General features: G+C 43.2%; 1 protein-coding gene across 2 annotated transcripts in view; it reads right to left on the bottom strand.

Moving 5' to 3' along the window:
* Positions 1 to 564: 564 nt before the first annotated feature.
* Positions 565 to 25,891, bottom strand: part of mdn1 (midasin AAA ATPase 1) — a 55,652-nt gene continuing 30,325 nt past the window's right edge. The window contains exons 48-102 of one of the 2 annotated variants that reach the window (XM_084952295.1): positions 24,858 to 25,057; positions 24,557 to 24,780; positions 24,259 to 24,372; positions 23,919 to 24,048; positions 23,677 to 23,783; positions 23,466 to 23,599; positions 23,182 to 23,348; positions 22,948 to 23,068; positions 22,605 to 22,818; positions 21,893 to 22,133; positions 21,672 to 21,795; positions 21,275 to 21,439; positions 20,970 to 21,184; positions 20,501 to 20,888; positions 20,063 to 20,175; positions 18,975 to 19,647; positions 18,675 to 18,836; positions 18,175 to 18,460; positions 17,855 to 18,093; positions 17,590 to 17,685; positions 16,834 to 16,928; positions 16,588 to 16,712; positions 16,133 to 16,285; positions 15,836 to 15,945; positions 15,646 to 15,719; positions 15,009 to 15,192; positions 14,777 to 14,924; positions 13,158 to 13,304; positions 12,931 to 13,057; positions 12,408 to 12,513; positions 12,167 to 12,282; positions 11,554 to 11,958; positions 11,240 to 11,466; positions 11,018 to 11,155; positions 10,319 to 10,509; positions 9,972 to 10,133; positions 9,756 to 9,890; positions 9,535 to 9,670; positions 9,256 to 9,431; positions 8,968 to 9,099; positions 8,644 to 8,791; positions 8,131 to 8,429; positions 7,886 to 8,041; positions 6,565 to 6,666; positions 6,281 to 6,479; positions 6,004 to 6,174; positions 5,749 to 5,903; positions 5,349 to 5,444; positions 4,806 to 4,921; positions 4,506 to 4,680; positions 4,234 to 4,307; positions 3,963 to 4,077; positions 2,666 to 2,732; positions 1,668 to 1,810; positions 565 to 1,585 (exon numbers count right to left, since the gene is read on the bottom strand). In XM_084952295.1, coding sequence (XP_084808421.1) covers positions 1,400 to 1,585; positions 1,668 to 1,810; positions 2,666 to 2,732; positions 3,963 to 4,077; positions 4,234 to 4,307; positions 4,506 to 4,680; positions 4,806 to 4,921; positions 5,349 to 5,444; positions 5,749 to 5,903; positions 6,004 to 6,174; positions 6,281 to 6,479; positions 6,565 to 6,666; positions 7,886 to 8,041; positions 8,131 to 8,429; positions 8,644 to 8,791; positions 8,968 to 9,099; positions 9,256 to 9,431; positions 9,535 to 9,670; positions 9,756 to 9,890; positions 9,972 to 10,133; positions 10,319 to 10,509; positions 11,018 to 11,155; positions 11,240 to 11,466; positions 11,554 to 11,958; positions 12,167 to 12,282; positions 12,408 to 12,513; positions 12,931 to 13,057; positions 13,158 to 13,304; positions 14,777 to 14,924; positions 15,009 to 15,192; positions 15,646 to 15,719; positions 15,836 to 15,945; positions 16,133 to 16,285; positions 16,588 to 16,712; positions 16,834 to 16,928; positions 17,590 to 17,685; positions 17,855 to 18,093; positions 18,175 to 18,460; positions 18,675 to 18,836; positions 18,975 to 19,647; positions 20,063 to 20,175; positions 20,501 to 20,888; positions 20,970 to 21,184; positions 21,275 to 21,439; positions 21,672 to 21,795; positions 21,893 to 22,133; positions 22,605 to 22,818; positions 22,948 to 23,068; positions 23,182 to 23,348; positions 23,466 to 23,599; positions 23,677 to 23,783; positions 23,919 to 24,048; positions 24,259 to 24,372; positions 24,557 to 24,780; positions 24,858 to 25,057 — 9,402 coding nt within the window. In that variant the 3' untranslated portion in view covers positions 565 to 1,399. The remainder of the gene's footprint in view (positions 1,586 to 1,667; positions 1,811 to 2,665; positions 2,733 to 3,962; positions 4,078 to 4,233; positions 4,308 to 4,505; positions 4,681 to 4,805; positions 4,922 to 5,348; positions 5,445 to 5,748; positions 5,904 to 6,003; positions 6,175 to 6,280; positions 6,480 to 6,564; positions 6,667 to 7,885; positions 8,042 to 8,130; positions 8,430 to 8,643; positions 8,792 to 8,967; positions 9,100 to 9,255; positions 9,432 to 9,534; positions 9,671 to 9,755; positions 9,891 to 9,971; positions 10,134 to 10,318; positions 10,510 to 11,017; positions 11,156 to 11,239; positions 11,467 to 11,553; positions 11,959 to 12,166; positions 12,283 to 12,407; positions 12,514 to 12,930; positions 13,058 to 13,157; positions 13,305 to 14,776; positions 14,925 to 15,008; positions 15,193 to 15,645; positions 15,720 to 15,835; positions 15,946 to 16,132; positions 16,286 to 16,587; positions 16,713 to 16,833; positions 16,929 to 17,589; positions 17,686 to 17,854; positions 18,094 to 18,174; positions 18,461 to 18,674; positions 18,837 to 18,974; positions 19,648 to 20,062; positions 20,176 to 20,500; positions 20,889 to 20,969; positions 21,185 to 21,274; positions 21,440 to 21,671; positions 21,796 to 21,892; positions 22,134 to 22,604; positions 22,819 to 22,947; positions 23,069 to 23,181; positions 23,349 to 23,465; positions 23,600 to 23,676; positions 23,784 to 23,918; positions 24,049 to 24,258; positions 24,373 to 24,556; positions 24,781 to 24,857; positions 25,058 to 25,891) is intronic. The other variant, XM_084952296.1, reaches the window with a different exon arrangement.

Below are 25,891 nucleotides of genomic sequence, written 5' to 3'. Positions count from 1 at the left end.
CTTCTTCACATTAATATAGTAGGGGTGACGTGGGCCGTGATAGCAATCTTAACCTCCTAAGACCCGAACTCTTCCACGGAATGCATTTTTAATTTCTCTTTGATATTTGGGCATATTGGGAATGTAAAAACAAAGAATTACCAGATTTATAAATCTGGGTACTCCGGCTTCCAGATTAATTTTTTTTTACCTGATTTTTGTTTCTAAGAAAAATGAGAGCCACATATGAGGATATTCGTTTAAAATTTCGATAGAAATGTAGCAGTATAATGTCCTCGTAAGTGGATATCAGGCCCTTGTAGAGCAAAATTGAGTATTTTGGTCTAAATAACCCAAAATGTGATGTCCACATATTTGGACACCAGGTCCTAGGAGGTTAGAACAACATATTTGGGGATTTTTCTTTTTTGAAGAACTGCTCCACATATAAAATCAACAGTCTTCCATCATCTTTGATTTGTGGAATTCTCCCATAGCTCAGGATTCTTCGACTGCTGCATCTCTGTTAAAACGAGGTTCAAGGTTTGGGTGGCTCTCTTCTCTGTGGCTTTTAAAACAAGTGAGTCACAGACAGTGGGATTTTGTTCATCTCATGATTTAATAGACAGATGCAATTAACTCGTTAAATATGTATACATGTATGTCCACATTAAAGAACACACATTTCAGTACACATCATGAACATGTTTCCACAGACAGTCAGCTGTGTCACACTACAAAGGGAAGATGAACACAGCTGAAGTGTTTCTAAAGCACAAAGATGGGTTCTCCCAGAGGCCTTTATAAAAAGCGGACTCTGCAGCTGCTGTGCTTCACAGTACATGACTGAAACAAACTAGTAAAAATCCTGATCTGTCACCTGCTACTTGAGGTGTGACATGAGATGCAGTGCTGTTCTTTCCAAGGCACGTGTTTGAGTTCCTTCAATATCAGCTACAGCATGCTACTGTTCAGTTTAGACTTGAAAAAGGCTTCTATTATACAAAGCCCAGTCCTGCTGTTGTGCTCAGGGTGAAGATAATTCTTTGATCTTCATAACACTGACTAAACATTCAAACAAATGTAAAACAGGGCTATCATACAGGGGCAGAGGTATTTACTGATGCTTAACTACGGTATTTCACGCACATGGAAATCACATTTGTTTCTGTTATTTAATTTCAGACGTGCAAGTTAAAGCAATCCTTTGTTACATTACAAAAGACACCAAATTCCCCTGATGCAGACAAAACAGCAACACTTGCTATCCAACTCGACTAGAACCTACAGTAATAATAAGAAAATAAAGGCACATTTACAGCTCAGTCTCTGATCTCTGACAGGCTAGCAGCAGACTGGCATTTTGCGGTGGCTGCTGCCCATTTCCCTCTTTCCTGTAAAAAGATGGCTCCTCATCAGCCTACTGCTCAGCCACAGTAACAAGTTCAAACCACTGCCTGAGTGCGTCGCTGAGCGTTGCTGGCAAGGCGTTGATGTCTCGCAGGATCACGTAGAAGGGAAAGGGAAACTCATCCATGTAGGAGTGGATCTCTGGCAGCTCTCCTGGCCCTTTGAAGATGGGCACCTTGATGTCTAGAATGGAATCCTGCAGCACAGTATCGAGGTTTAGTTACGATTTGAGACTTAAACTTTGGAAAATACCCAACAATCACATTCTGGTCTCGTACCCGGGAGTTCGGATTGTCCAGCACCATGAAGATGATGAAGATACCAGCGCTGCGTGCTGCACGCACAGCGGCCATTACCCGCTCCTTTCCCTCCAGGAAGAGCCCCCGACCATCAGACACGATCACAAGCAGCTGGGCTGTCTCTATGGAGGGATATCACAGATCAGTTTAAGACTGGACATCTGGTGAGTATGAATGAGCCGCAGGCTCCTCTTTTGTTCATGACTATGACAAATTCCACCTCTTTGTCTAAAGAGAACAAACAGCATCTGTCTATCAGACGTTCTTCTTCATTGACACAAATTCCACCTGAGACTCATTCAGAGAAGCTGAACCATCCTATGTAGAAGTTACAGTTTTCTCTGGGTACCACTGGTTAATATAATATAATGATGATCAAAATTTCAGCTTTAAAAGGGGGGGGGGGAAAGGGTAATTGTTGGTCACGTGTAATCAGAGGCTCCACATGAAAACCTCAAGAATGTTTATTTAAAAAAAATGCTGCTCATGTAGGACTACAGTGAGTATTTTATGACAGCTGCACACTCATGGCCTCCACAGAGGCCACAGTCCTGCACGTAATAGTCCTTTAAGCCCACAACAGAGCATCTCAATACTGAACTAAGTGGCTAAACTACTTCCTATTGCTTTTCTAATTGGTTGAATCTCAGAGAACCTAAATGTGAACTGGATCACACCTACTCAGCAGGACAGTAGAACTTTTGTTTTCAAGCACTCGTACACAGTAACTGCAGCTGGCTGTTAGGTGCATTAGGCATGGATATTGATAATAAAAAATGAACAAAACTATAAAACATTTGGTTGTATACATACTTGTACAATATAAACACTTCACGTGTCACATTCATGTGACAATCCCATGACTGTTAGGGTTCATTATATATTCTAATCTGCATACTGCCTGCAACCTTTTTGTTTTCTCAGGTGTTTGATCTAGTGTGAGGTCCAGTAAGCTGAGGAGCAGAATGAGGAGTCACCTGAGTTCATAGATCCTGGAATCTGCTGCCGTGCTGCCAGAAACATTTTAACTGAGGTCTCCAAAAACTGTAAATGACAGACAGAGAGAATGAATGCAGCAGCACAGCAACATGTTCACCACATGTCATCATGTTTAAGCAGAAGCTACAGTATGAGCACATTCAGAGCTGCGCTCAGGGGCGTGCCAATGATCACGCACACATTATAATAGCTCACTGAAGGCAAGTCGCTGACTTTGTACCAGTCAACAGTAATGTAATGCAAACATAATATTTATATGCCTGTAAATAAATATTACATTTCTATCATCCCAGCTGTATATGACTGTAATTCAGAGCCATGTTACTTTGTGATTCTTGTTCTAGAGCAGCACCACACCCATGGGAAGAGCTGCTGCTCTGAGATTATGTCGCTCCGAATGAAATCGTTAGCCTTTGCTAAAGAAGTTTCCTCTGACATTTACACCAAAATGCAGGCAAGCAGAAAAAAAACCCTCAAATACTTCTACTCACTCTAATATACAGAGAAGTTTCCACAGTACAATCAGTTCTGTCCTATCTATTTTATATTCTTGCTCTTAAAGAAACTCCTTTTGAGTTTGCCTCATAAACCGCTGGACTGGACTGACATTTAGATTTGAGTGCTTTAGAGGTACAAGGGCAGACTGACTACTTAAAGTGTGTTAGGCTACAAGACTTCACAACCATTTCCAATTTAGAATAACAAATTAACCTAACATGCATGTCTTTGGACTTAGGAGAAAACACACTTTTCCTGGTGACCCTGAACCTTTCCTCAGTTATGCTGCTGGGGTCTTCTTCACTCTCCATGTGTTTATACAGCACTTTGCATTTGTTCATTCGTTATTATTCATCTCTGGCTCTCCTCCACAGCGTGTCGGTCACAGCAGACTTCTCTCTGAGCCTGGTTGTGCCAGAGATTTCTTCCTGTTAAAAGGGAGATTTTCCTTCCCACTGTTGCCAAAGTGCTTGTTCATACGGGTCATATGATTGTTCGGTTTTTTTCTGTATGTATGAGTGTAGGGTCCACCTTACAATATAAAGTGACTTGAGGTGACTGTTGTTGTGATTTGGTGTTATATAAATAAAACAGAATTTAACTGAACTGAACTCTGTACCATTCTATTTATTGTTAGATGAACTGGCTCTCTGTAGCTTACTGTTATCATATTGCATTACTGTGTCTTACTTTCCTCATAAGCATTGAAAAGATTTTTAAAGTATAATTATTTGTTCTTTTGTGTGATGATTCAGATAGCTGGAGGAGGATTCCCACCTGTGCTATTCTGGTCTTCTTCTGCTGGAACTGACAGAGCCTGAGAATCCGAGCCCCAGACTCATCATTAAACTGATGCTGGAAGGGATGCAGCAGCTGCACCTGCTCCCCAAAGCTGCATACAAGAGCAAAAGTTCATTTATTTTAATGATGACATCACAACTGTACAGTACATGAAGCCATATTCACGCTGGTTCGTTTTTTTGGTTTTAGATCATATCACACAGCTATTAAAATTAAATCACAACATACAGAAAGATGAAGCTCTTACCTACAGACAGACACCTGGCCTACCTCCAGCAGAGTGAGGGCATTGATAATCACTGCCAGGGATTCAAATGCCAGCTGTGCATGGACGCAGACACACAAACACACATGCAATTTTTAATTAATGCAAACTTTAGATAAGATATGGGAAGCAAAAGTTGGGCATTATAGGGAAACGACACATGAAAAACCATCAGTTAATAATAAGCACCAAATACACCGTTACTATTACTGATCGTTTCTGATCGGCATCTGATTGTAACTGGAGCCTCGAACCTGTTTAGAGTGGTTGTCCACCATGCTGGAGGAGTCGTCCACAGCCAGGCAGATCTGGTACTCTCTCTTGCTGGGCTTCGTCCGCCTTAGCCAGATCTTGTCTTTGCGAAACTGACTGGCGATATAAGGGATCACCTTCCTCATGTTCAGACGCTTTCCTGTTCGGTAATCACCCCTGAGGACAAGCACATATAAAGACACAAAGATACAGTTGATACACACACAGCATCAGCTCACATTAACAGTGGGCCAGTTTCACCACAGCAGAGAGAATCAAGATTTCCTGTGTGCTTTACTGACTTTAGTTTGGCGGCCTGTGTGGGCTCCAAGATGAGACGGAGCTGCTCGCACAGCTGCTGAGAGAGAGCCGAGGTCAGAGTTTGGTACTGATGCCACATGGAAGCCGCTACAGTCTCCTGAAACACAGTGACAGTTGCAGTTAATCACAGGAAAGAACCACATGTTTTTCCTGTAAGCCATCACTCTGAGCTGCTTTTCTTATATAAACACAAATGGGACACATTTAACTATTCCACCGTCTCCTGAGTGAAGCTTTGTGTTTTAGAAAATACATCAAATATATTCCCAACTTTCACATGAGCCGATAATCCTCGATATGTTCACAAGGACAGCATTTTTATTCAGATTTCCTTTATTTAAACATATTTGAATCTGCAGTGTGTTTGTGTCAGCATTCTTCAACAAATGCAACAAAAACGTATAAAAGACAAAACTTCTCAAGTCTCTTCTTCAGTTAACTGAAGAATAGCAGTGCAAATCACACTTTCCTACGTGACAGCCACAGTTGAACATGTTTGGTTGAGTCTCCCGGGTCACCCTCACCTCCTCCTGGGTCCCCGGGGCCAGTTTGTGCCAGGCCTCCAGCTGCAGCTCCATCTCCCTCCTTGTTTCTTCTGGGTCTCTCTTCTGTGCTTTCTCCTGGCACATAAGCGCACACACAGACATACAGAGTTATCTTCACGTGTGTAACATTAAACTGATATGAACTGATGTGGAACTGGAGGCTTTGTGACTTTTTTAAATGTAATTAACTCTTTATGGCAGTCAGTGTACGAAAATCACAAGTGTAATGTGGCCTACACTTATTTACATCACTGTAAATAATCTCTTTGTCCACATTACTCAGTTATATGTAACAATAATCAATAATTAACAGTAATTTCAAATATGTTCACTTCTACAACACTTGACAGCAACTCCTTAGACAGAGCGTACTGTCTACCTGCGCAGAGTCCAGAAGCAGCTCAGGAACAACATGAATTGTAGAGTCTGTGCTTCTGCTTGCTCGCTCTTCTTCTTCGGCTTGTTTTTCTTTCCACCTCTCGTCCTCCTGCTCCTCTCCCTGCCTCTGCACCTCCATCTCTCCAGGGTCTACACCTGCACACCAGCAACACTAGTCAAGAGATGCTTCACATCTGAGAAGTTTAAAAGTTGTTGAAATGAAAAAAACGAGCAGCAGAAGAAGAGAATTTGACACCTGTCTGGGAAGCCTTTGAGGAGTCCAGCTGTTCAGGCTTCAGCTCCTGGACCTCAGCCGCTTGCAGATCAACCTCCTGGTCCTCTGTCTCCATGGACAAATCCTCTTCTTTGTCATCTTCATCCTGCCCCCGAGGCCCTGCTGTGCTCTCCTGCTCTGCACTGGCCACATCTAGGTGCAGTCACACCAACAAACAACAGTTATGTACTTGCTTTGAAAAGCTTAGTTTAAACTCCAGCCAAACCATCACAGACTCAGCTTCCAGGTGATCACCTACCATATGTCTGAGTGTCATAGTTTGGGTCTCCGTGCTTAATGTGCTCGTAGAGGTCTGACACCTGCTGGGTGTCGCTCTGCCTGTTGTTCTCGAGGCTCTCTTTGCTTCTTTCGACTGTGCGCAGGCGCTTGTTGACTGGCTTGTTGTAGTCGCCTATAGAGCGTTCAGTATCTGCTTGACCAGGTTTCCTCTTCAAGCTCTGGAAAGGAAAAAAAAAAAAAACTTAATTAAGAGGAATAAAGGGACACCGAACAGCAGCGGTGAGGCAGAGAATTTTGCCACACCTGAGTCTGACTCTGAGTTTGTCTGTGTGAAGCCATTGTTGCTGTCAGCTTTGACTGGTGGCCCTCAGACTGGCTGGCGTCAGCTGCTCCACTGCCATGCTCCTGTAAAACCATAATAGCATAAATATAGATACAAAAATCATGGCAGACATATTTTATACATGTGTACAAAAACCAAACCCAGCTAAAGTTTGGTGTGGAGGGCTTCACCGCTCTGTGAAAGTAACCAAGCAATTTTTTTGGATGCCATCATCTACTGTAAATCGCTGTACAAAACAGTGACACTTTTTCATCTATACACCTTCAGGACAATTTCTGAAACCATTAGCAGTTAATAATGTTTTTCACAAGTGCAAGTAAAACTCTACATCTAGGATCTATATTCTATATCTAGAAAGAGAAATTTGGATCTCTTCAGCGCAGCCATGGAGAGGGAGAAGCTTTCAAAATGCCCTTACCCACAACCCCACCAGGTGCCAGGAACGGGCTTTGCAGCGGCAGCAGCTACTGTGAGGTCAGGCAGTGTGTGTGAGCCCAAAATACAGACAAGGACCAGGTCCACAGTCTGCCAGGCAAGTTGAGGTAGAAAACCCAAGGCCTTTGCAGGGACTGTTGCAAAGAACGAGCCATCACACACCAGGGAAGGAAAAAAGAAGTGTTCAACCTAGCACGCCTCCAGTATTCCCTGTCAGCTCTCTCTCCTACCTCATAGTTCAGAGGCTCCTGAGGTTCCCAGGTCATCAGGCCTCTCTCAGTCCCCTCTCCTCTAGACTGGAGAGACGAGACTCTCCAAGTACTATCAAGAATCCCCAGACACTGCATTGTGTTTTGGGGTAACAAAAGAAAAACTTGTGCTCCACACAGAACGTATTATAAAATACAATACGTCAGCATTTGTGTGGCTCTCAAGCTGCACTGTGGCACACAAGAAGGCCCTTCAAGGGTGGACAACTTCTTTGTGTAACAGCTTCTCTGTCACACAAACAACCAATCAGAAAGAGGGGAGTCTCACCAGTGCTTTCACCCCTCCCACTTTCTCATTCAGAACAAAGACAGATCGTCACACTCTGTCCTATTCTGTACTCTTTGTGTATTGAAGGAAAAAAGTACACATTCAGAACTGTCACACACAAAGCGCTCTGTCATTTAACTCACAATTCACATAGGCTAGGCATCAGGATATTCAGTCACATATGCGGCCATCAAATATGCTCCTGATCACGGGAGACTCCGCTGTGAATCACTTCATAATCAGTCAGAGTCACTTCGAGCCCACACAATGTACAGAGTATCTGGAGCACAGTATAGATTTGAATGTTACCTCTTTGGCCTCGTCTCTCTCCGAGGCTTCTCCTGCCAGCTCCACAGCGGTGTCGCTCTGAATGTTGTCCTCTCCTGTCTGACCGTCGGTGTCGTGCCATTTCCTCTCAGCGCACTCGGGCAGCTCCTCATCTTCACCACCACCTTCCTCCTCCTCCTATATACGCATTAAAAAAAAAAAAGTCACATCAGTCAATACCGTTGCTCACGCCATGCATTGGTGTACTTATTTTTGAACATGCACACCTTTGGTTCATGCCCTTTTTCATTTGATGAAGTCTTAGTGTCCTCGTCTCTTCCTGACTCCCGCTCCCTTTCTTCATCCTTCTCTTCTTCATCTTTATCAGCCGAATCATCCTTTTCTGCTTCCTCTCCTCCCTCATTCTCCTCTGCAGTTTCAGGCTCCCCATTGTTTTCTTCTCCGTTTTGGTCCTTGTCCAGCTCCTCTGCTCCTTGCTCGTTTTCTCCTCCATCTTTCTCACCATCCTCCTCCTCATCCTGATCTGCTTCCATCCCTCTGTCATCGATGTTAAATGGATTTTCCTCTGAAAAAGGAAAAAAATTGAATCATTCATTTTCAGCAATTTGTGACTTTTATATCTGTGAAAAGCTCTTTACAAATACACTTACTACACTTACTTGCTTACAATGACCCAGTCTAAAGCCAAAATTGAGTATCACATAAGACATCACTGATAATAATGCATGCGTGTTTCTCGACTGTGTTAGTAAAGCTATAATTTAAGCAGCAGGCTTCACCTTCACCCTCATCTCCATCATCATTATCATCTCCATCCTTGTCACCCTGGTCCAGATCGAGTTCCTCAGGCAGATCCATGGCCTCGGGCTCAGGTCTCTTGTCTTGTTGACCGTGGTAGGGGTCTACTTCATTTTCATCAAACTCTCTCTGGGACAAATAACAGAAACAGAGCATGACACACTTGTCCATCCATGCAAATACTGTTCTTCGCTCACACCGACATTTGCAGTTCAAAGCTCTAACGACTGTTTGTTGTCTATTACCGATTTTACTTTTGACACGTATTAAAATGGAAATCATGGGAGTTAGGTGAGAAGAAAAACCTCATCTCCTTGTTCATTGATCATGTCTTTCTCCTCTTCGTCCATCTGTTGGTCTTTATCCTGGTTCTTGTGATCTTTTTTGGGGTCTGCTGCATCCAGGTTGTCATCTTTGGCAACCAACTCAGACTCACCCTGAAAAAAAAAACATATGACCATTCATGATGTTACACAGAGAAAACTTTAGTTAAATCTTTCTGGTGGCTGCTTTATATAAATGAAGGTTTAAGATTGTATGCAAACTGCTCTGTCATATGTACTTTTTAAATTGTGTTAATGTTGTGGAGATACCTGATCCATGCCCTGACCAGACTCCTCCTCCTTGTCACTTCCTTCCTCCTCCTCCTCCTCCTCCTCATCATCTCCCCACATTTTTTCATCCAGTGTATCTGTCTGGCCTTCACCCAGGTCACCCATTTTTTTGTCCAGTTCTTCGTCGTCCTCTTTATCTGATTCCTCGTCGTCACCTTCAAATCAAGCAAAGAAATGCAGAGAAAAAATTCAATCATGGTTACCAATTATCTTGTATAGAACCAGCTTGGGATTCCTCTGCTATCCAGCTTAACTGACCTGGTTCTTTCTCATCAGCGTCGCACATCTGGCCATCAAAGTCCTCTGACATCTCAACGGCATTGTCTTCTGACTTAATATCCTCTTTCTCATGCTGTTCAGTCTTTTCTTCCCCGTCCTTGAAGGTGTCCTCCAGCTAAAGGAAGCAAAGGGCAGGAAGACTTGAGTCAAAGTAAACAGTCATACAGTTCACACTACTTAGATGCCAGTATTTTCATCACCTGATCTTCATTCTCGATCTTGTCGCTGACATCTTTCGTGCCCTTTCCCTCTCCTATACCACCACCTTCATAATCGTGAAACTGTTCTGCTCCTTCTCCATCTCCAGCCATAAGCTCCTGAGGCAGGCAGAAACCCTGAAGGGGACACCACATCAACTGCTTAGTTAAAATTACACTGATGGCATTATTATTTCTTAAATAGGACCATGTGAGTACCTTCTGAGCGAGTTCAGTGAAGATGCTGGCCAGTACAGACAGAAGTTTGCCTGTGCTTCTATGTGCTCCCAGTGACACAGCCAGGTAGTAGCATACAAGGTCAGAGTAAATTCCTAGTAGAGGCTCCAGACGAACCAGCATCCTGCACGCCCTGTTTACCTCCTAAAAGTCAGCAGAAACATGTTAAGGTGAAGAGATTCTGAAGATAAAAAAGCCCTTTCATTGCACCTAAACAGATTTGAGTGCACTCAGACTTCCATTCACAGGTTAATATTTAATTCATTTAACCTATAATGAACTTGTACTTTGAAAGCACATCTCTGAACAGTTCCAGATGTTCTTGGTACCTGGAAGTGTGGCGGCTGAGAGGAGTCCCTTTGTGTCTTTAGGTGGCACAGAAGCCTCTCCAGCCCAGTACTAACATCTCCCACACGCAGAGCCTCCACCTCAGCCTCCAGTTCCTCCTCCAGCAGGCGAGTCAGGTGACCAGGCTTTAGCAGGTCCTCCAGAGGCTCCTCCTTGTCCTCTTTGGCACCCTCTGAGATAATACATAAACGGAAGAGGTAACCATCATTGCATTATGAACACTGTATATACACTTGAACTGGCTGGAAACAGCCATATGCCAATGGCATGGTTGTAAGACCTACTAAGGATTTTATTCTCAGGATAAATTAAAAACACTTAGAATAACTGCCCCATCCACCACTGCTCTCTCCTCCCTTATCTCCACCTCACTCTCTTGAACACAAGTCGGGGCTCTAATATTGAAAAATGTGCATAAACATGTTTATATTATTCCAGCAAGTGTCCATTAAAATACATTTAAAAACAAATATAAACAAATTTGAATTCATTCTCACATTGCTCGACTATTATATCACACGAGGCCAAGATTAATGACATCTACAGTAAGTATCCAGTTAGGTACCCCATTACTTTTACCATTACTCAAGCATTAAACTAATATAATGCTTTCTGACTACCAATCCAACATTTTAACAGGTCCTAGGTTACCACTGCTGGTTTGAATGCAACCTTCTGACCTCTCTTGGTGTCTCCATGCTGCTCCCTTTGTTGTACTCTCTCCCGTTTCTTCACGAGTGTCTGGACAGAACACAACAATGTGTTGATGTTTGCTTCAAGCTCAGCAGAGAACTCCGTACAGAAGGTTTGCTGGTGATCTGTAAGGGAAATAAAATAAAACATGAACTGCTGACCTATCTGAAACACTGTTAGTTATTCGTGCAGCTGCTCAGTGCTTTGACCTGTGTCATCGTGTCCCAGGGAGAGCACATGAATCCTCCACGTGGTGAATTCTGTGACGGTGGCCTCCACCTGTCCTCTCACATACTGGAGACTCTGGATTACAGCTGGTTGGTTGTCTGGAGTGCCGACACACACATCTGAGGTGAAGACCTGCTCCACAATGGGCATCTGAGCCCCTATAGCTCCCAGACGGTTGAAGGCCGAACAGCATTCGGTAAAGTAGTTCCTGTGGGAAACAGCAGTGCTGTTGCAACTGTTTTGTATTTGTTGCTGTAATGTTAGACTTGAAAAACGCCAGACAATAATGTCTTACCATGTATGAAGAACACCATCAGAGATTGGCTGTGCTGCACAGTCCAGCTCCACCTTCAGGCTCTGCGTCTGCTCCAGCATTGTAGTGACACGCTGATGTAGTTGGCACCATGCAGCGTCACCCCTCCTCATCAAGCAGCCAGGGGGTTGTCGCTGCGCTGCCAGTGGGGATGGACACCTCAGGGTGTGCTGCTTGCAGCTGCTCACCTCCTCCTTCTGAAGGTCTTCGGGGCAGCAGTGCAGCAACCAGGCCAGCTGCTGCAAAAGGGTATTACACTGGGCTGCGAGCGCTTGGCCCCTCTTCATCCAGTCCCGGAGAGAGGCTTGGGGTGGGAGGGTGCAGCCTGGCTCCTCAATCTGGCTTTGTAGGTGGGCCTTGACGCCCTGGACATTGTCAGTTAGCCTCCTGGGTGAAGTGATAACAATTAGGTTAGATGCTGCAAAGTTTCCATGGCAACATCTTATTTTTTTTAGTTTGATATAAAACATAAATCTAAAAAGAAATAGTAATGATATTCTGACTGAATAGCCTGTGATGCACCTGTGCCACAGCAGCCTTTACTTCAAAAAGCAAACCTACACTTTGACATATAATGTTATACTAGCGTACTGACCTGAGATGGACCCATTGTTCAATGAGTTTGGCCAGCCGTCGCCTCTGTTTGAGGAGCAGCTTGAAGAGGTGAGAGGAGAAACCTCTGCATCGCTCTACATTCCCCAGACCCAGCTCCTACAGCAAACATTGACACACATGCATCACAATGAAGATAACACATGCTAAACTTTAAGTTCCTCATTGTGATGCTTGATTTTCATCTAGTTCATAGGTACAAGTGTAAGTTGTGCATGTCGCACCTTAGCAGCGTGCTGCAAGGCAGTCTGCAGGGCAGTGTTCCTGGCCCAAGACTGATAGAAGTACTTCTGACAGCCATCCCATGCTGTCAGCAACTCAGCAAACAACCTACAATAGGAAAAAAGAGAAAACAGTGTCTCACTGCAAAACCAGAACATGTCCACACAATTACAGGCGACGCCGTAGTTGGCCTTTGAAGCTCTTTCAATCTCTTCATTGTGCAGTATGTCACTGGCCATCTGTTCTGTAAAGCAATAGCTAGCTACATGTGTTGCTTGTTTGATAGAATCCATCCACACACTTCACGATTACATCTGTTCTTGAGTGTAATTCGTTTAATGTTGAGGTAACTACTGAAATATTAAAATCTACATTAATATTGTGGCTTACTCAATGTGGCTTACTTCTGTGTTTGTTTTAAGAACTTCAAAATAAAAGCACTGTTGCATGACAGAAAGATTAACCCTCATGCAGCGCACGAGGCACTGATTCAGAACAAGGCCTCTGTAAATAAGTTCTAATTACATGCTCTCTGCATTCTCCTGAGTCTTGACAGCTGAGAGAGCGGTCGTCATCTCCAGCGGCTGCATGTACAGAGCCTTCTCTGCATATGCTGTCCTGTTCCATATTAGGCCTTTGCGGTACGACAGACCTTAAAAGCCAATCATACAGAAAAAAAATTAATTCTATTTATAAAAAAAAAAAAAAGTATAGAAGTTAATTGAAAATGTAAGTCAGTGTGGGGAACCGACCTATTTCTGTGAGCATCTTGAACAGGTCAGACAATGCCCTCTGTTTCTGCTGTAGGATGTGCTTTATCTCAGCTTTCTGCTTGTCTTTATCTGCTGATGTGTTTATTGTGAGGCTCTGCAGGTCCCGCAAGTTGCTGATGACCTCGCCTGAAAGAAAAAATATTTATAAAGATTTTTTTTTTTTTTTTTTACATTTACAGTATATATAAATAAAGGTTCACACACACAGTGCATTTGGCTGGATTTGAGCAGACAGTATTGTCTGAACACCTCAGCATTTGTTTGGCTTCTTCTGTCACATCATCAATAAACACTAGTGTTCCAGTGCCACTGGCAGCCATGCACGTCCAAGCCATCACACTGTCTCTGCCGTGTTTTACAGATGATGTGGTGTGCTTTGGATCATGAGCTGCTCCATGCCTTCTCCATACAGTTTTCTTGCCATCATTCTAGTAGAGGTTAATCTTGGTTTCATCTGTCCAATCAATGTTTTTTAGACGTTTTTAAAAAAAATTTTTTTAACAAAGTTCATTCTAGCCTTTCTGTTCTAATGGTGGTGCGTGCGGTGCAGAAGCCTGACCTTCCATGATGGTTCCTGACTGCTCCTCTTCTGCTACCTGAGGTATCTTTTATCCTCACTAATTTCAAGCTAATTTTTTCCCCACTTTGTCATTATGAGGTATTGTGTACAGAATTTTTGAGATCAATAATGAATTTAATCCATTTTGGAATAAGTGTGTAACAAAACAAAAATATGGAGCATGTGAAGCACTCAGGCATTTACAAGAATATTCAGGTGTATGTTAACACAATGTCATATTTTTCCCAGAAAACAACATCCTAAGATCCCGAGGTCAATGTGGTGACTGTAACTCAGAACGCAGAGCTAATGTACTAATCGGAAGGTTGGGGGTTGCCAGACAAGGGAAGGACAATGAAATGAAGACACTATTAGAGTATAAACGTGCCTACAAAAACCCCCAAAACAAAACAAACAATAATAATAAAAAAAACAAAAAAAAAACACAACAAGAAGGGAATCGTATAAGTTGCTTGGAAGAAATAATATGTAAGCACGGCTCATCTCTGCAAAGTTGCCAAACCATGTTTGGTGAAAACTAAACGTATCCGAGCCATGCAACATAACAGTGACTCCAAGCACAGCACCAATCTACAGAATAATGATTGAAGGTTAGTGGTTGTTGGTTTAGTTAAAATCCAGACTTCAATCCTTAAGACAGCTGTGCATAAATAAACCCACCAACCTTGATGAACTGCACCAAAATTCCTCCACAACATTTTGAGAGAATAGTAGTCCTACTGAAAACGGCTACTCGTCAAGGTTCTTGCTGCACACTTATTCCAAAATGGATTAAATTCATTATTGATCTCAAAAATTCTGTACACAATACCTCACAATTTATCCAATTAGATGTACTTTTTTGTAGTTTTTCAAAGGACTTCATAGAGTGCTTACATGACTGCAGTTGTAGCCTGCAGTAGTAGGCTTCAGTAATCTATACTCCAATGTCAGGACAGTCACAGGACGGTGTCGAGTCCAACAACATAACTGAATTATTTCAACTGTGATTTTAACTGTCCAGCAGTAGCTTTCTCACCAGTGAAGCAGTCCAAGTCTTCAGCCAGCTCAGGGACAGGGTTTTTCTTCAGCAGCTGGATGCACATCTTCTTCATCTTCCTGGACAGTACAGGCAGAGATATTTGTAGAGAAGAAGCTTTGAACCCTTCTTCTTCTTCTCCATCAGTCTAAAATATAAAAACATAGTTCAGTGATTAAAAAAATGTTGAAAGAGAAAATTAAAGACACTGTGTGTTCTGTGAGATCTGTACCTGTAGAATCCTGCACTTTAAAGGCAGGGTGCTCTTTAGCAACTGGTGAACTCGGTGGATGGGCATTTCCTGTGGGTTAGCGTCCACACTGTCCAAGCTCGCGCCGCTTCCCTGCTCCACCAGAGCAGGAATACTCGGACCATTCAAAGCCTCTTCAAACTGCTTGATAAACTTGAAGAGTGTACTGAAAATCATAAGGTGATTACCATTAAAGCAGTCATTTATATATTGTTACACTTGGCTGAGGCTCAACTATCTTGACTTGCTACAGGTCAAGATCATTGTGGTCAACTAAAACTAAAAGTAAAATCTGGTGCAACAAACATTTTAGTCAACCAAATAAAAAAGGCCCCACTAACATTTGCACTTAAAAAAAAAAACTTAATAAACTGTAATAAAAATATGTATCAAATGTGTTTAGTTTTATTAATCTAGATAACACTGCTTAACAGCCAGATGAGGCGACTCTTGTTCATACTGATTTAGGATGTCCACACGAATCAATTCACATTGTTGTGTCTACTGGAATACTGAACCTTCCAACTTCTTGGAAGCTATTATTTAAACAGTAAAAATGAAACTGAAACTAGACACGTGAACCTGGAAGCTAACTGTGAAACAAATGCCGGCCACATACCGATGGGTCTTCTCCACTGACTGTTTGATGGACCAAAAATTGACATCATTCCATTTGCAGATCTTGACAAAGTCCTAAGAATACAAATTCATATGTAAGACAATGACAGAAAACTTTGCAGTGAAGTTCAGAGATTCAGAGGCAAGTTTGAATAAGTGTTAAGAGTTTGATAAGATTTATAAGGATATACCTTGAGGTCCTTTTCAATGGTCTGCCTGTGTTGAGTAATTTTGGTTTGAATGCCTTGAGAAAACTGATTGTAGTATTTGTACAGGTTCCAGAGAAGACTGGACAAAGGCTCTGTAAAAGCAAGCAGTTCTGTGTCAGAATAAACTCAAGTACATGTTAAATGACACCTGAGATAAAAACAAAGTCCACGGTGATGTGAAATGTGTGATTTCAAAATTTCAGCAAAAGGCCGTTTCAGTGCTGGTCCAGTAAGCAGGTCTGAATGTGTAGTGTACAGGAAACAGCAGTGATAGCTGACCTTGCCCGGACTGCGGGGGGACCAGCAGGAGGTGGCAGTGGAATGTGAGCAACATGTTCAGACGAGTGTGGAACTCCCCCAGGGTGGAGCCCTCCAGAAAGGCCTGAAGGGTGGAGGACACTGAAGACAGGGAAAGGTGTTCTACCCCTTCAGCTGGAGAGGAAGACAATAATAAATATCTCTTGACATCCTTTATTTCCTTGTGCTTTAAATTTGAAAGTTTGAAGTTAAATGCACCAGTATTTTCTGCAGTTTGCATCTCACAGAAATACAGACAGAGAAGCAGAGATAGATCCTCGCTTCCCTTCAGCTGATAAAATTTACACCTTTAATCTGATATTCACCCCCCCCCCCCAGAAGATTTATTTTATTTTATTATATTAATTTTTAATTAATTAACACCTTTAATAAGACCACCACACTGAGTCAGCACACACGGATTTGTTAGCTCGTACCTGTACAAGTCTCCGTCCTCTGTTCCTCTAGGTATCGCTCCAGCAGCTGGTAGACAGAGAACCAGTGTTTGGTGGACTTCTCTGTGTGACGCTTCATTGCATTGTCAAGACTGCGCGACCAACAACTACAACACAAAAACTAGAGTTAAAAAGCTCCTTATCGCAGTGCTTAATTTATGAGCTAGTTAGTGATTGGTTTATATCCAAAAAGTAACAAGTGAATGGATTTATTCATCTTTGTCTTACCTGAGCTCCAGCTTGCGCCACTGAATAATGAGCTGTGTGACGGGTTCCAGTTCCTTCCGCAGAGACACTGAACGGCTGGCGTTATTCTCCCAGTCCTAATGAGGGGAGCAAGGAAAATCAAAGAAAACAGAAATAGATGAGCCCTGTACAATAAGCTCATTTGGATGACCCAATGTCTGCTATTGATGGGCCTCGTTTACTAAAGTACGTAGCAAAATTATTGCTATATGTTTACAAAAAAAAAAAAGAAAAGAAAAAAAGGAGTGACTGTGTAAAGTTACAAATGAAATGTGCCGACAGACAGAGGGGTAAAAATGAAAGGTCATCAGACCATAAGAAAAATAATTTTAAAAAAATGGTGGGTGACAAAGAGCAGTTATAATAAGAAATTCACTGCAATATCAAAAATACTGGTGGCTGCCAGCGCTACCTCTCAGCCTCCTATATATATATATATATACACGTGTGGTATCAATTTCAAACTCCTACGTTGCCTCATTCTCGAGTTGTTGTCCACACTGCCTGCCCACCCGGCTGAGTGACAACAATAACCCGTCAAAGTCTCATCTTTTAATGACTCATGAAATGTGATGCACAAACATATTTCGACAAACAGACTCAGTAACAGACTCATGCATGAGTTTACGCAGAGATTTGTGCATGAGGCACACTGTCACTCATTTCTTTTACAGAAAATCAACACTTCTTGCTACTGAGGGTGCGTGATTCAGGAGATCTCTTCCTGACAGAAGTCACCTGTGCTTTGCTGAGCAGGATCTCGAGGCCGTTCAGAAACTTAGCCACCGGGCTGGCCAGATTGAAAGCCTTGATTCTCTCCATCACCACATTCAGCTGAAAACACCACATACACATACAGGAATATATGTCAGAAAAACAGAACAAAGTGTAACTGTTGGGATTCTTTACACTGTCCCTGTGAAAGCTGAATTAATGAATATGTATTTATTTGAATCACAATTATGCAAAAATGCTGTATCGAAACCACTTATGGCAAACTTACCTGTTCGAGGGCAGGGTGTCCAGGCCAGTCCTCTAGTCTCTGCTTCACTGCCACACTCAACTGTTCCAACACAGGGAGACAGAGAGAGGCCTCGCTCATGTTAGGGTGCTGGTAGAAGTCATAGGGTCCGTCAGGGGTGATGGCCAGACCCTCGCCACCACCAGAGCCCTGCACAGTGTTCTGGAGGATGGCAGAGAGCAGCAGTTCACTGCCTGTCAGCTGCTGGTCCAGGTCAGAGTCTGAAGGGGGAAACAGAGGTTTATACAAGTACACTGGAACTTTGTTACAAGAAAAGGATGCATACAGGCAAAGTTACTAACCAATGAGGTGATAGAAGTGTGACATCACTGGAGAAGCAATCTGATAAGACGAAAGCAGGGCTTTGATGTGTTCTTTACTGTGATTGGCTGGTGCTGTGCTCTTGTACCAAAGCGATTGAGCATATCCCAGACACAGGCGCTGATGAACCTGGATCACTGTATTCAGGGTAGCGGGAGAGAACGCCTTCATCTCAAAAGACTCTTCGTGGGTTTTGTCTTCGAGCCCTTCTAGACTTGTGCCAGCTGCTCCTTCTAAACTTGGCTCAGACACAATGTCTGCAAAGTCCTGGATTCAATATCGACAGAAATTGAGCTTCAAGTGGATATTTATGCTTTCCACATGCAAACAGCTTTTATTTCATTTGGCCTTAAAATATAAAAATGATCGTACTAGATCGTCGCCATATGATCCAATATGAGATATGATGGTTAACGTTAGGATCGGATAATCAGAGAATTGATGGGTCATTATTTGCTGTACAACAGCTGTACTGCAGTACCTTGTTGAACTGAGGAAACTGTCGTCTGAAGTCTCGCTCCTCCTGTTCATCCTCAGTCAGTCCTGAGCCGTGCAGTCGGCTACGGCTGCGGTAAAGACTGGCCTCCATTTCTTCATGCTCTTTCCTTCGCCTCTCTCGCTCATCCCACTCATTCACCAAAGCCTGTAAAGAATAACAATAGAAGGAGCAAAGGAAGAGCAGATTTTGCAGGATTTAACAGTTTGGAACAGAAAACTATTTATATTTATTTAAAGTCATTAGGATGACATCTCTCCCAGTGAAAAGTCTTAAAATCCTGACCTGACAGATGTGTCTGAAGATGCTGCGTGCCTCGTGGCTGAACTCTCCCGTTGACAAGGTGTGACACTGGACATAAAGCAGAGCACTGAGTAGCAGAGTGCAGGACTGAGGCATCACACATGCAGTGTCCTGCTGGGGCTGAAGTTTCACCAGGCTGCGCAGAGTGTCCATACAAATCCTGGAACACAGAAAGTCTGCCCGGACCAGGTACGATGGCAGGCTCGGGGACAGGAATGGGAAAGCCAGAAGGCAAGACACCAGCCTTGGCAAACCAGGTACAGGATTTAGCAAGGCGGCCACCTGGGAGGCTACCAGCCTCATACCGTACCGGAGCTGAAGGATACCCGTCCTCACTGGCCCAACAACATCAGGATAAAGGGGATAGTCCTCCAGCAACCTCTGGCAGAAACGCTGCTGGGAGTTCTGCCAAACAGCCTCCTCCTTCAGGACGGCCTGGACTGCTGACTTGGATTTTGAAGACGAGGAGCCCTCCAGGGTATTGAGCAGCTGGGACAGCAGGTCCTGTATGGCTGATGTCTGGCCAATGCTGCACAGGTAGTGCTGGAGCTCCTGGTACAACTGACCATACTGAGGCTCATGAGGACGACAAGCCTGCTTCCTGGAAAGCTCAGCTATCTGCTCCTTCACCTGCTGCATGCGGATCCATAGATACCTAGTAAAGCAAACATCAGGCAGTATAACCTAAAGCTCATTGCATTGCTTCTCAAAGACCTTTTATGATGGTATTAATGACTCTTTCAAAATGACAGCCTTTGTTTGCTTTTAAAAGTTAATCTTCTTAACAGCGGCTGGTTGTCGTTTCATCCAAACGCACAGTAAACATTTGGCTCAAGTGTCCTTAAATTTGCTTAACTACAACTTAAAATTTGAGAACCCCACAGAATTACGAGTATTTCTAAATGCGTCACTGCCGCTAAAAAAAACTGAATCAAATTAATGCACAATGACAAATTATATCAACTCCATTCCCACAGTAAAATCTTCAGAGAGGAATGGGAGTAGTTCTGATTTTCCCTGTGACTTTGATGCAACCGTGACATGCTGAGAGATCAGCATCCAACTCTTACCTGATTCGAGGATGCTGGAAGCCATCGGTTGTGCTGCTCTCCTCCAGTTCTGCTCCAGTCATCAGCTGAGACCACAGGCTCCGCCCTTTCCATTCTTCCTGAAGCAGAGCCAACTGCGACAGACAAAAACAGAGTACTTTTGAGTGTTTTATTGTAGTACTCTTCATCCACCACATTCCATCCTCTAAAAAAAACCCTCATCAGAAAATAACATGTTTGAACATGATCTTATAGTGAACTTGGTGTTTATTGTTCAAACCAGAAGACCTCATGTTTTCTTCTAAAGCAGTCTGAAAAGAAAAGGTTACCTTTTTAAAGAAAAGTACTTACAATGAACACTACTGTTACATTCACATGAATGCAATGGTTGTGTGCATTTATACTGACTCAGTTACAAACACTTTACACCTTTGTCAGGAGAGTACTACAGCTACAGACCTCCTGCTGAGTATAGTTGAGTTTGTAGGCTCTCTTTACAGCTGGGTCAAAGATGGTCTGTGGTGTCCACACTTTGATCTGCAGCAAGCCCATGTTGACCCAGAACACTCCAGAGCGAGCCAGTGAATTGGAGTCTTGGACTTTGCTCTGGACATATTGCTGCAAGCAGGTAAGGCAGGCTTCCACCAGGCCATCAGGGAGTAGTTTAGGAGGCAGGAAGTCTCTAAAGACCGTCTGGATCTCCTGGGCAGCAATAAGAGGGTCAGGGTCTTCCACCAGGCTCTCACAGCTCTCCATGTAGCCTTCCTGCAAGGTGGGAGGCAGCACGTCAGCCATGCTTTGAAGTTGCCGACGCAGGACTGCACCTTGGAGCCTAAAGTCAGTACCCCTGAGGAGAGATAATGCAACTGTCATCAGCAAAGCCCAAAATAAAAATTGCTGGTTAAGGACATTTAATGTTCCATTATACCTGAAATCAGCCAGCGCACGGATGCTCATGTTGTCCCAGAGCACAGCAGAAAGATCCTGCAGCTGCTGAATCCTCCCTTTCCAATCCCCAAGTCTGACATTGGAGAGGGAGAGGAAAGCCTCTCCTGAAGGTTCCCATGAACCACCCGTCTTACTACAGCTGAGCACTTCCAGTACGCAATGGGACCGCACTGCTTTGCTCAGCAGAGCTGGACCCTGGAAACCATATTGCATAAATGTATTAAACAAGCAGAAAACCAGCAGTGTTTGTGGAACAGTGAGTTTGGAGATATTAATAGCCGTTACCATGTTATCTGTTCCTTGGTGCTGCTTTGGATCCGTCTGGGTCTCAGGATTTAGAGGGTCCCATTTAAGCCAGTGTTCTGGGTTTGAGGTTATGCTGCAGGTCCACAGGGAGGATAGAGCCTCCGACAGAAGCTCACACCATACAAACGGCAGCTCCTCAGCTGGCTGGAAGATAACACATATTTCAGCTTTCACATATTTCAGCTTTAAATGGGGATTTTTGTTTGAAAGGCTAACTTCTGGACATGAAATGTCCCGTGTGAGAAATGTGAGTAAAACTGTTCTCAGCAATTGGTTCTTAATGTTTCAACCAGATATAAGTTGAACAGTTGTGATGTAACAAACTCTTTTAGCTGAATATCAACATTTTATATGTGGTCAAACAATAACTACTGACCCGGTCACTACTGAGCAGGAACCACAGTGGCTGCAGCTGTCTGACATTCATCGGGGTGGACTGGAGGCAGTAACGAAGATGTCTGGAGAGGTCGCGACGTATGCAGTCCTCGGCCTCCTGGTCACTGCAGGTCAACATGAGGAGTTCAGTATACAGTCCATCAACAACATCCAGAACAGGTGCTTTTCTATTTTTGATTACACGACAAAGATGAGCCTTACCTAGGAGAAAGAGCTAGATGCAGCAAGTCTGTGCTAAGTCGTAGCTGATTTAGGACGGCAAGTTCCTCCATCAGGGGCCAGAGCTGGGCCCTGCGGCTGAGCTGCTGCAACTCCTCTACGGACAAAGGGACTCCGTCTGTGGACTCGTCATGCTCCGACATGGAACAGACTTCCAAGAGCCCTCTGGAGGTCATGCAACACTCCTGCTGCTCCACACTCGACACCAACCTCTCCATCACCCCTTATGGGATGACATATGGGAAGCATGCCATCATGTAATATTTCACATTCATGCTCCTGAATGTTTTAATACCAAATGGTATTTCTAAAAGATTTATATTGTATTTAGTTGAGAATCTTGAAGCAACTCTCTAGATTCCAGAAAACATGTTCAACAAAATCTGACTCTAAAAATAAAGTTCAAGATCAACTCCGAGATGGCAACTGAACTTTCCTGTTTCAGCACAGATGATCAAAGTAAATTCAGTAAGCCGAGCACGTGAGTTAAGCACACAGAAACAAAGCCATCATCAACGGAGCTCCAGAAACATGGAGGCTGTACAGATTGTATTCTGATTCTGATGATATATCTGTGATGTAATCACAGTCACTGTTTTTATATATTGAAAGTATATAAGAATCTTATTCTGAGTCCCATAAATATCCAACAATCACATTTTATGGCAAAAGCTTTTCTGCAACTCAAGCTCACCTGACTTTTGAGGGTCCAATTGGTTGTTTGCTAAGAGAACGAGGCCCCAGGCTTCCAGGAGACTTTCTTTGATATCCAGTCCGAGTCCAGCACCCTGAAGTCGAACCAGCTCTTGCTTCGAATGAGTCATGTTGTTGTCCAGTTTTAGATCACTCACATCCAGGGCTTTACTCAGGAGCCTGAGCTGAGATGCACACTTAACTACTGACTCCAGCTGAAAAGACAGATGGATATAGTTTCATCTCATAAATATAAGAATATAAAAGAGTGAGTGACAGATGGTACTTAAACTGGCTTTTATATTACTTTATTATTAGACCTAGCTGATGAATTATATCCAGACCTTAAAAGGAAGAGTTTTCCCCAGGGTTTTCTGAATGCCCTTCAGAGCTGTAGCTACAGACACTGGGGTGGACAGAACAGTCTGGATGGCTGTTGAGGTGGCCTGCAGCTCCTGGTGACCTCTATTTTTAGAACAGCAATTTCAGAAGAAAGTACTTCAGACTAAATAAAAATACATATACAAATACAAAATACTTGTATAAATGATACAAGTATTTGCAAGAAAGGGATTTACTCAAACGTGACATCAGCGTCTCCCAGGAGAAGCTGTGGCAGTCGGAGGATGAGGTGTTTCTGGACCCACTGCCAGTGCAGAGACAGCACAGAGATGCCCTGAGAGTCGGGCGTCAGTGTGCTGCACACATCCCAGAATCGATCAAGCCACTGTAGCAGCTGCAGAATCTAAACGCACAATGAAAGTGTTGCAGTTGGAGACCATTCTTGTCAAATTTTAAGGTTGTATTCAAATAAAAGAAGAAAGACAAAAGAGTAGATTAAAGAGTCAGATAGCGTTCTAACCTCAAACATAATGTGGTCTGAGATGTAAGGTTGTCCGGTCTGAACAGCCTGCAGGATGAAGTAGCCCCACAACTCAAAGAAGGTTTGCAGGTGCATCAGCACAGGGTGTGGCAGGTGACCAATATCCACAGTCCCTGTGAGAAGGATTTGGGTATTTGTTAACTTTTAGAAGCACTAAATTATATTCTAATATAAAAACCCAAGTGCATACCTTTACTGAAGGCCGTGGCTATTTGCAGTACAGAATTTGGACCAGACAGGTTGACAGCGCAAGTGCATACAACAGACCTCTCTTCTCTGTCCATCATCAGAACGATCCTAACACACAAACCACTCATTAGCAGTCCATTTGTTAACACAGCAGATCTGCATAACTTTATATAAGACTTGGAATTAAGAGAATGGCTCCTTATTATTTCAAGAGTGGAAAGGCTAGATAACAATTAGTCCCACCTGTTGGCAACTGCGTTTAGTGCCTCTAGGAACTCCGTGTATCTTTCTTCATCCTCAAAGTTGCACTTGTTGGCCAAAATGTCCAAGTATTGCTTATTCCACCGCATATCCACCAAAATCCTGTATTCATCTGGCAACACAACATTTGTTTAGATGTTATCATTTACTGACAGATACATTCAGTTTTCTTGAAGTTTTCCTAAAGTCATCTAGTAGCAGAAACAGGCAGTAAATTAAAAAACAAAAAACAAACAAACAAAAAAAAAACTTTTATTAAGACTTCAATATTCTAGTGTGCGAATAGATTTCACTTTTCTTTCAGAACAAGAAAACTGTTTACCTGTGCTGTGGGGCTGGAGTAATTCTGCTAGTGACTTGCCCTTAGCAGCAAGCTTGCTACCAAACACAGCCTTTAAAGCCCTGTTTCCTGCTTCCACCTGGACCAGTGCGGCATCTGCAAGAGTAAACCATCACATTATCAGGGGATCTGGAGTACTGAATAGCCCTGCCATCGATTTGCAAAACAATTTAATTTGACTTTTTGACATTAACTTTGTTTCGAAGAATAAAGCACCTTTGCTGTAGTCTAAATGTTTGGGTTATTGTGTGTAGTGTAGTTTGTTTGCACTGTAACAAACCAGGAGCATATTTGTGGCTCTTTCCCAAGTGTGACAGCCAGCTGCTGCGCATGATCCAGTCTCCGTGAGAGGCTCTCTCTGTGAGCAGTCTCACTGCCGTGGGGATCAGCCTCAGAGCATTTCCATCCTCCAGACCCCCCACTGCTTCAGAGAACACCAGGCCTTCATGGACACCGCTGTTCTGCAATACCCTCTGTAGGTCGCTCAGACTCAGAGGCTGGCTCCTGCAGAAATAAAACTTATGTAATCACTTCTTTAATGAGAAAATGTATGATTTAGCTGGCGTGACTAACTGATTTACCGTTTGCCTTGGAGGCTGAGTGTGTTCAGACAAAATAAGAGGACCTGACCATCTCTGATAACAGTAGAGAAGCAGGAATCCTCTGTAGAGAGGAGGGCAGAGGGGAAGCTGTCAGGCCAGACTCCAGCACACAGCAACCCACAGCCCCATTCTTCTGTGTCCAGGATGCTCAAGTGCTGCTCAATCACCTGCTGGGCTTTCTAGGAAGAAAATGTACTCATGTTTATTCATCCTTTATGAAGGCTGACCATTTCAAATATTTCAGGTTATCCAGAGTTTCCCCTGATTTTCAGTGGCCTATCAGAGGCTATCAGGGTTGTTGAAGGGTGGTGGTGTCCACCCTTGACTGCATTTAGCTGGATCTGAGCAGACAGTATGTCTCTGAACACCTCAGAATTCATCAGGCTACTTTTGTTCTGTGCCACATCACCAATAAACACTAATCTCCCAGTGTTGCTGGCAGCCATGCATGCCCAAGTCATCAAACTGGCTCTGCCGTGTTTTACAGATGATGTGATATGGGCTGTTCTACCTTCTCCATACTTTTTTCTTTCCATCATTCTGGTAGAGGTTAATCTTGGTTTCATCTGTCCAATGAATGTTTTTCCAGAACTATGCCACCTTTTTTTTTTTTAAAGCAAAAGTCCAATCTAGTGGCCAATCAAGTGGCTTGTACCTTGCAGTGAGCCCTCTGTATTTACTTTCATGCATGTCATTTCATGTCTTCTTTTATGGTAGACTTGGATATTGATACGTCTACCTCCTGGAGAGTGTTTGTTCACTTGCTTGGTTGTTGTTACCTGTTGAGAAGGGGTTTCTCTTCACCATGGAAATGATTCTGCGATCATCCACCACTGTTGTCTCCCATGGAGTTCACCAGTGCTTTCTTTCTCAGGATGTACCAAACCGCAGATTTTGCCACTCCTAATATTGTAGCAATTTTGCATTTTTCTTTTCTCAGCTTAAGGATGGTTTGTTTCACCTGCATGGAGAGCTTCTTTGACCTTATCTATCTATCTATCTATCTATAGAAA

This window comes from Perissodus microlepis, chromosome 15, assembly GCF_051167445.1.
Source record: "Perissodus microlepis isolate ML-2025 ecotype Zambia chromosome 15, ASM5116744v1, whole genome shotgun sequence".
Lineage (NCBI taxonomy): Eukaryota > Metazoa > Chordata > Actinopteri > Cichliformes > Cichlidae > Perissodus > Perissodus microlepis.
This window is presented reverse-complemented; position numbering and strand designations above follow the sequence as displayed.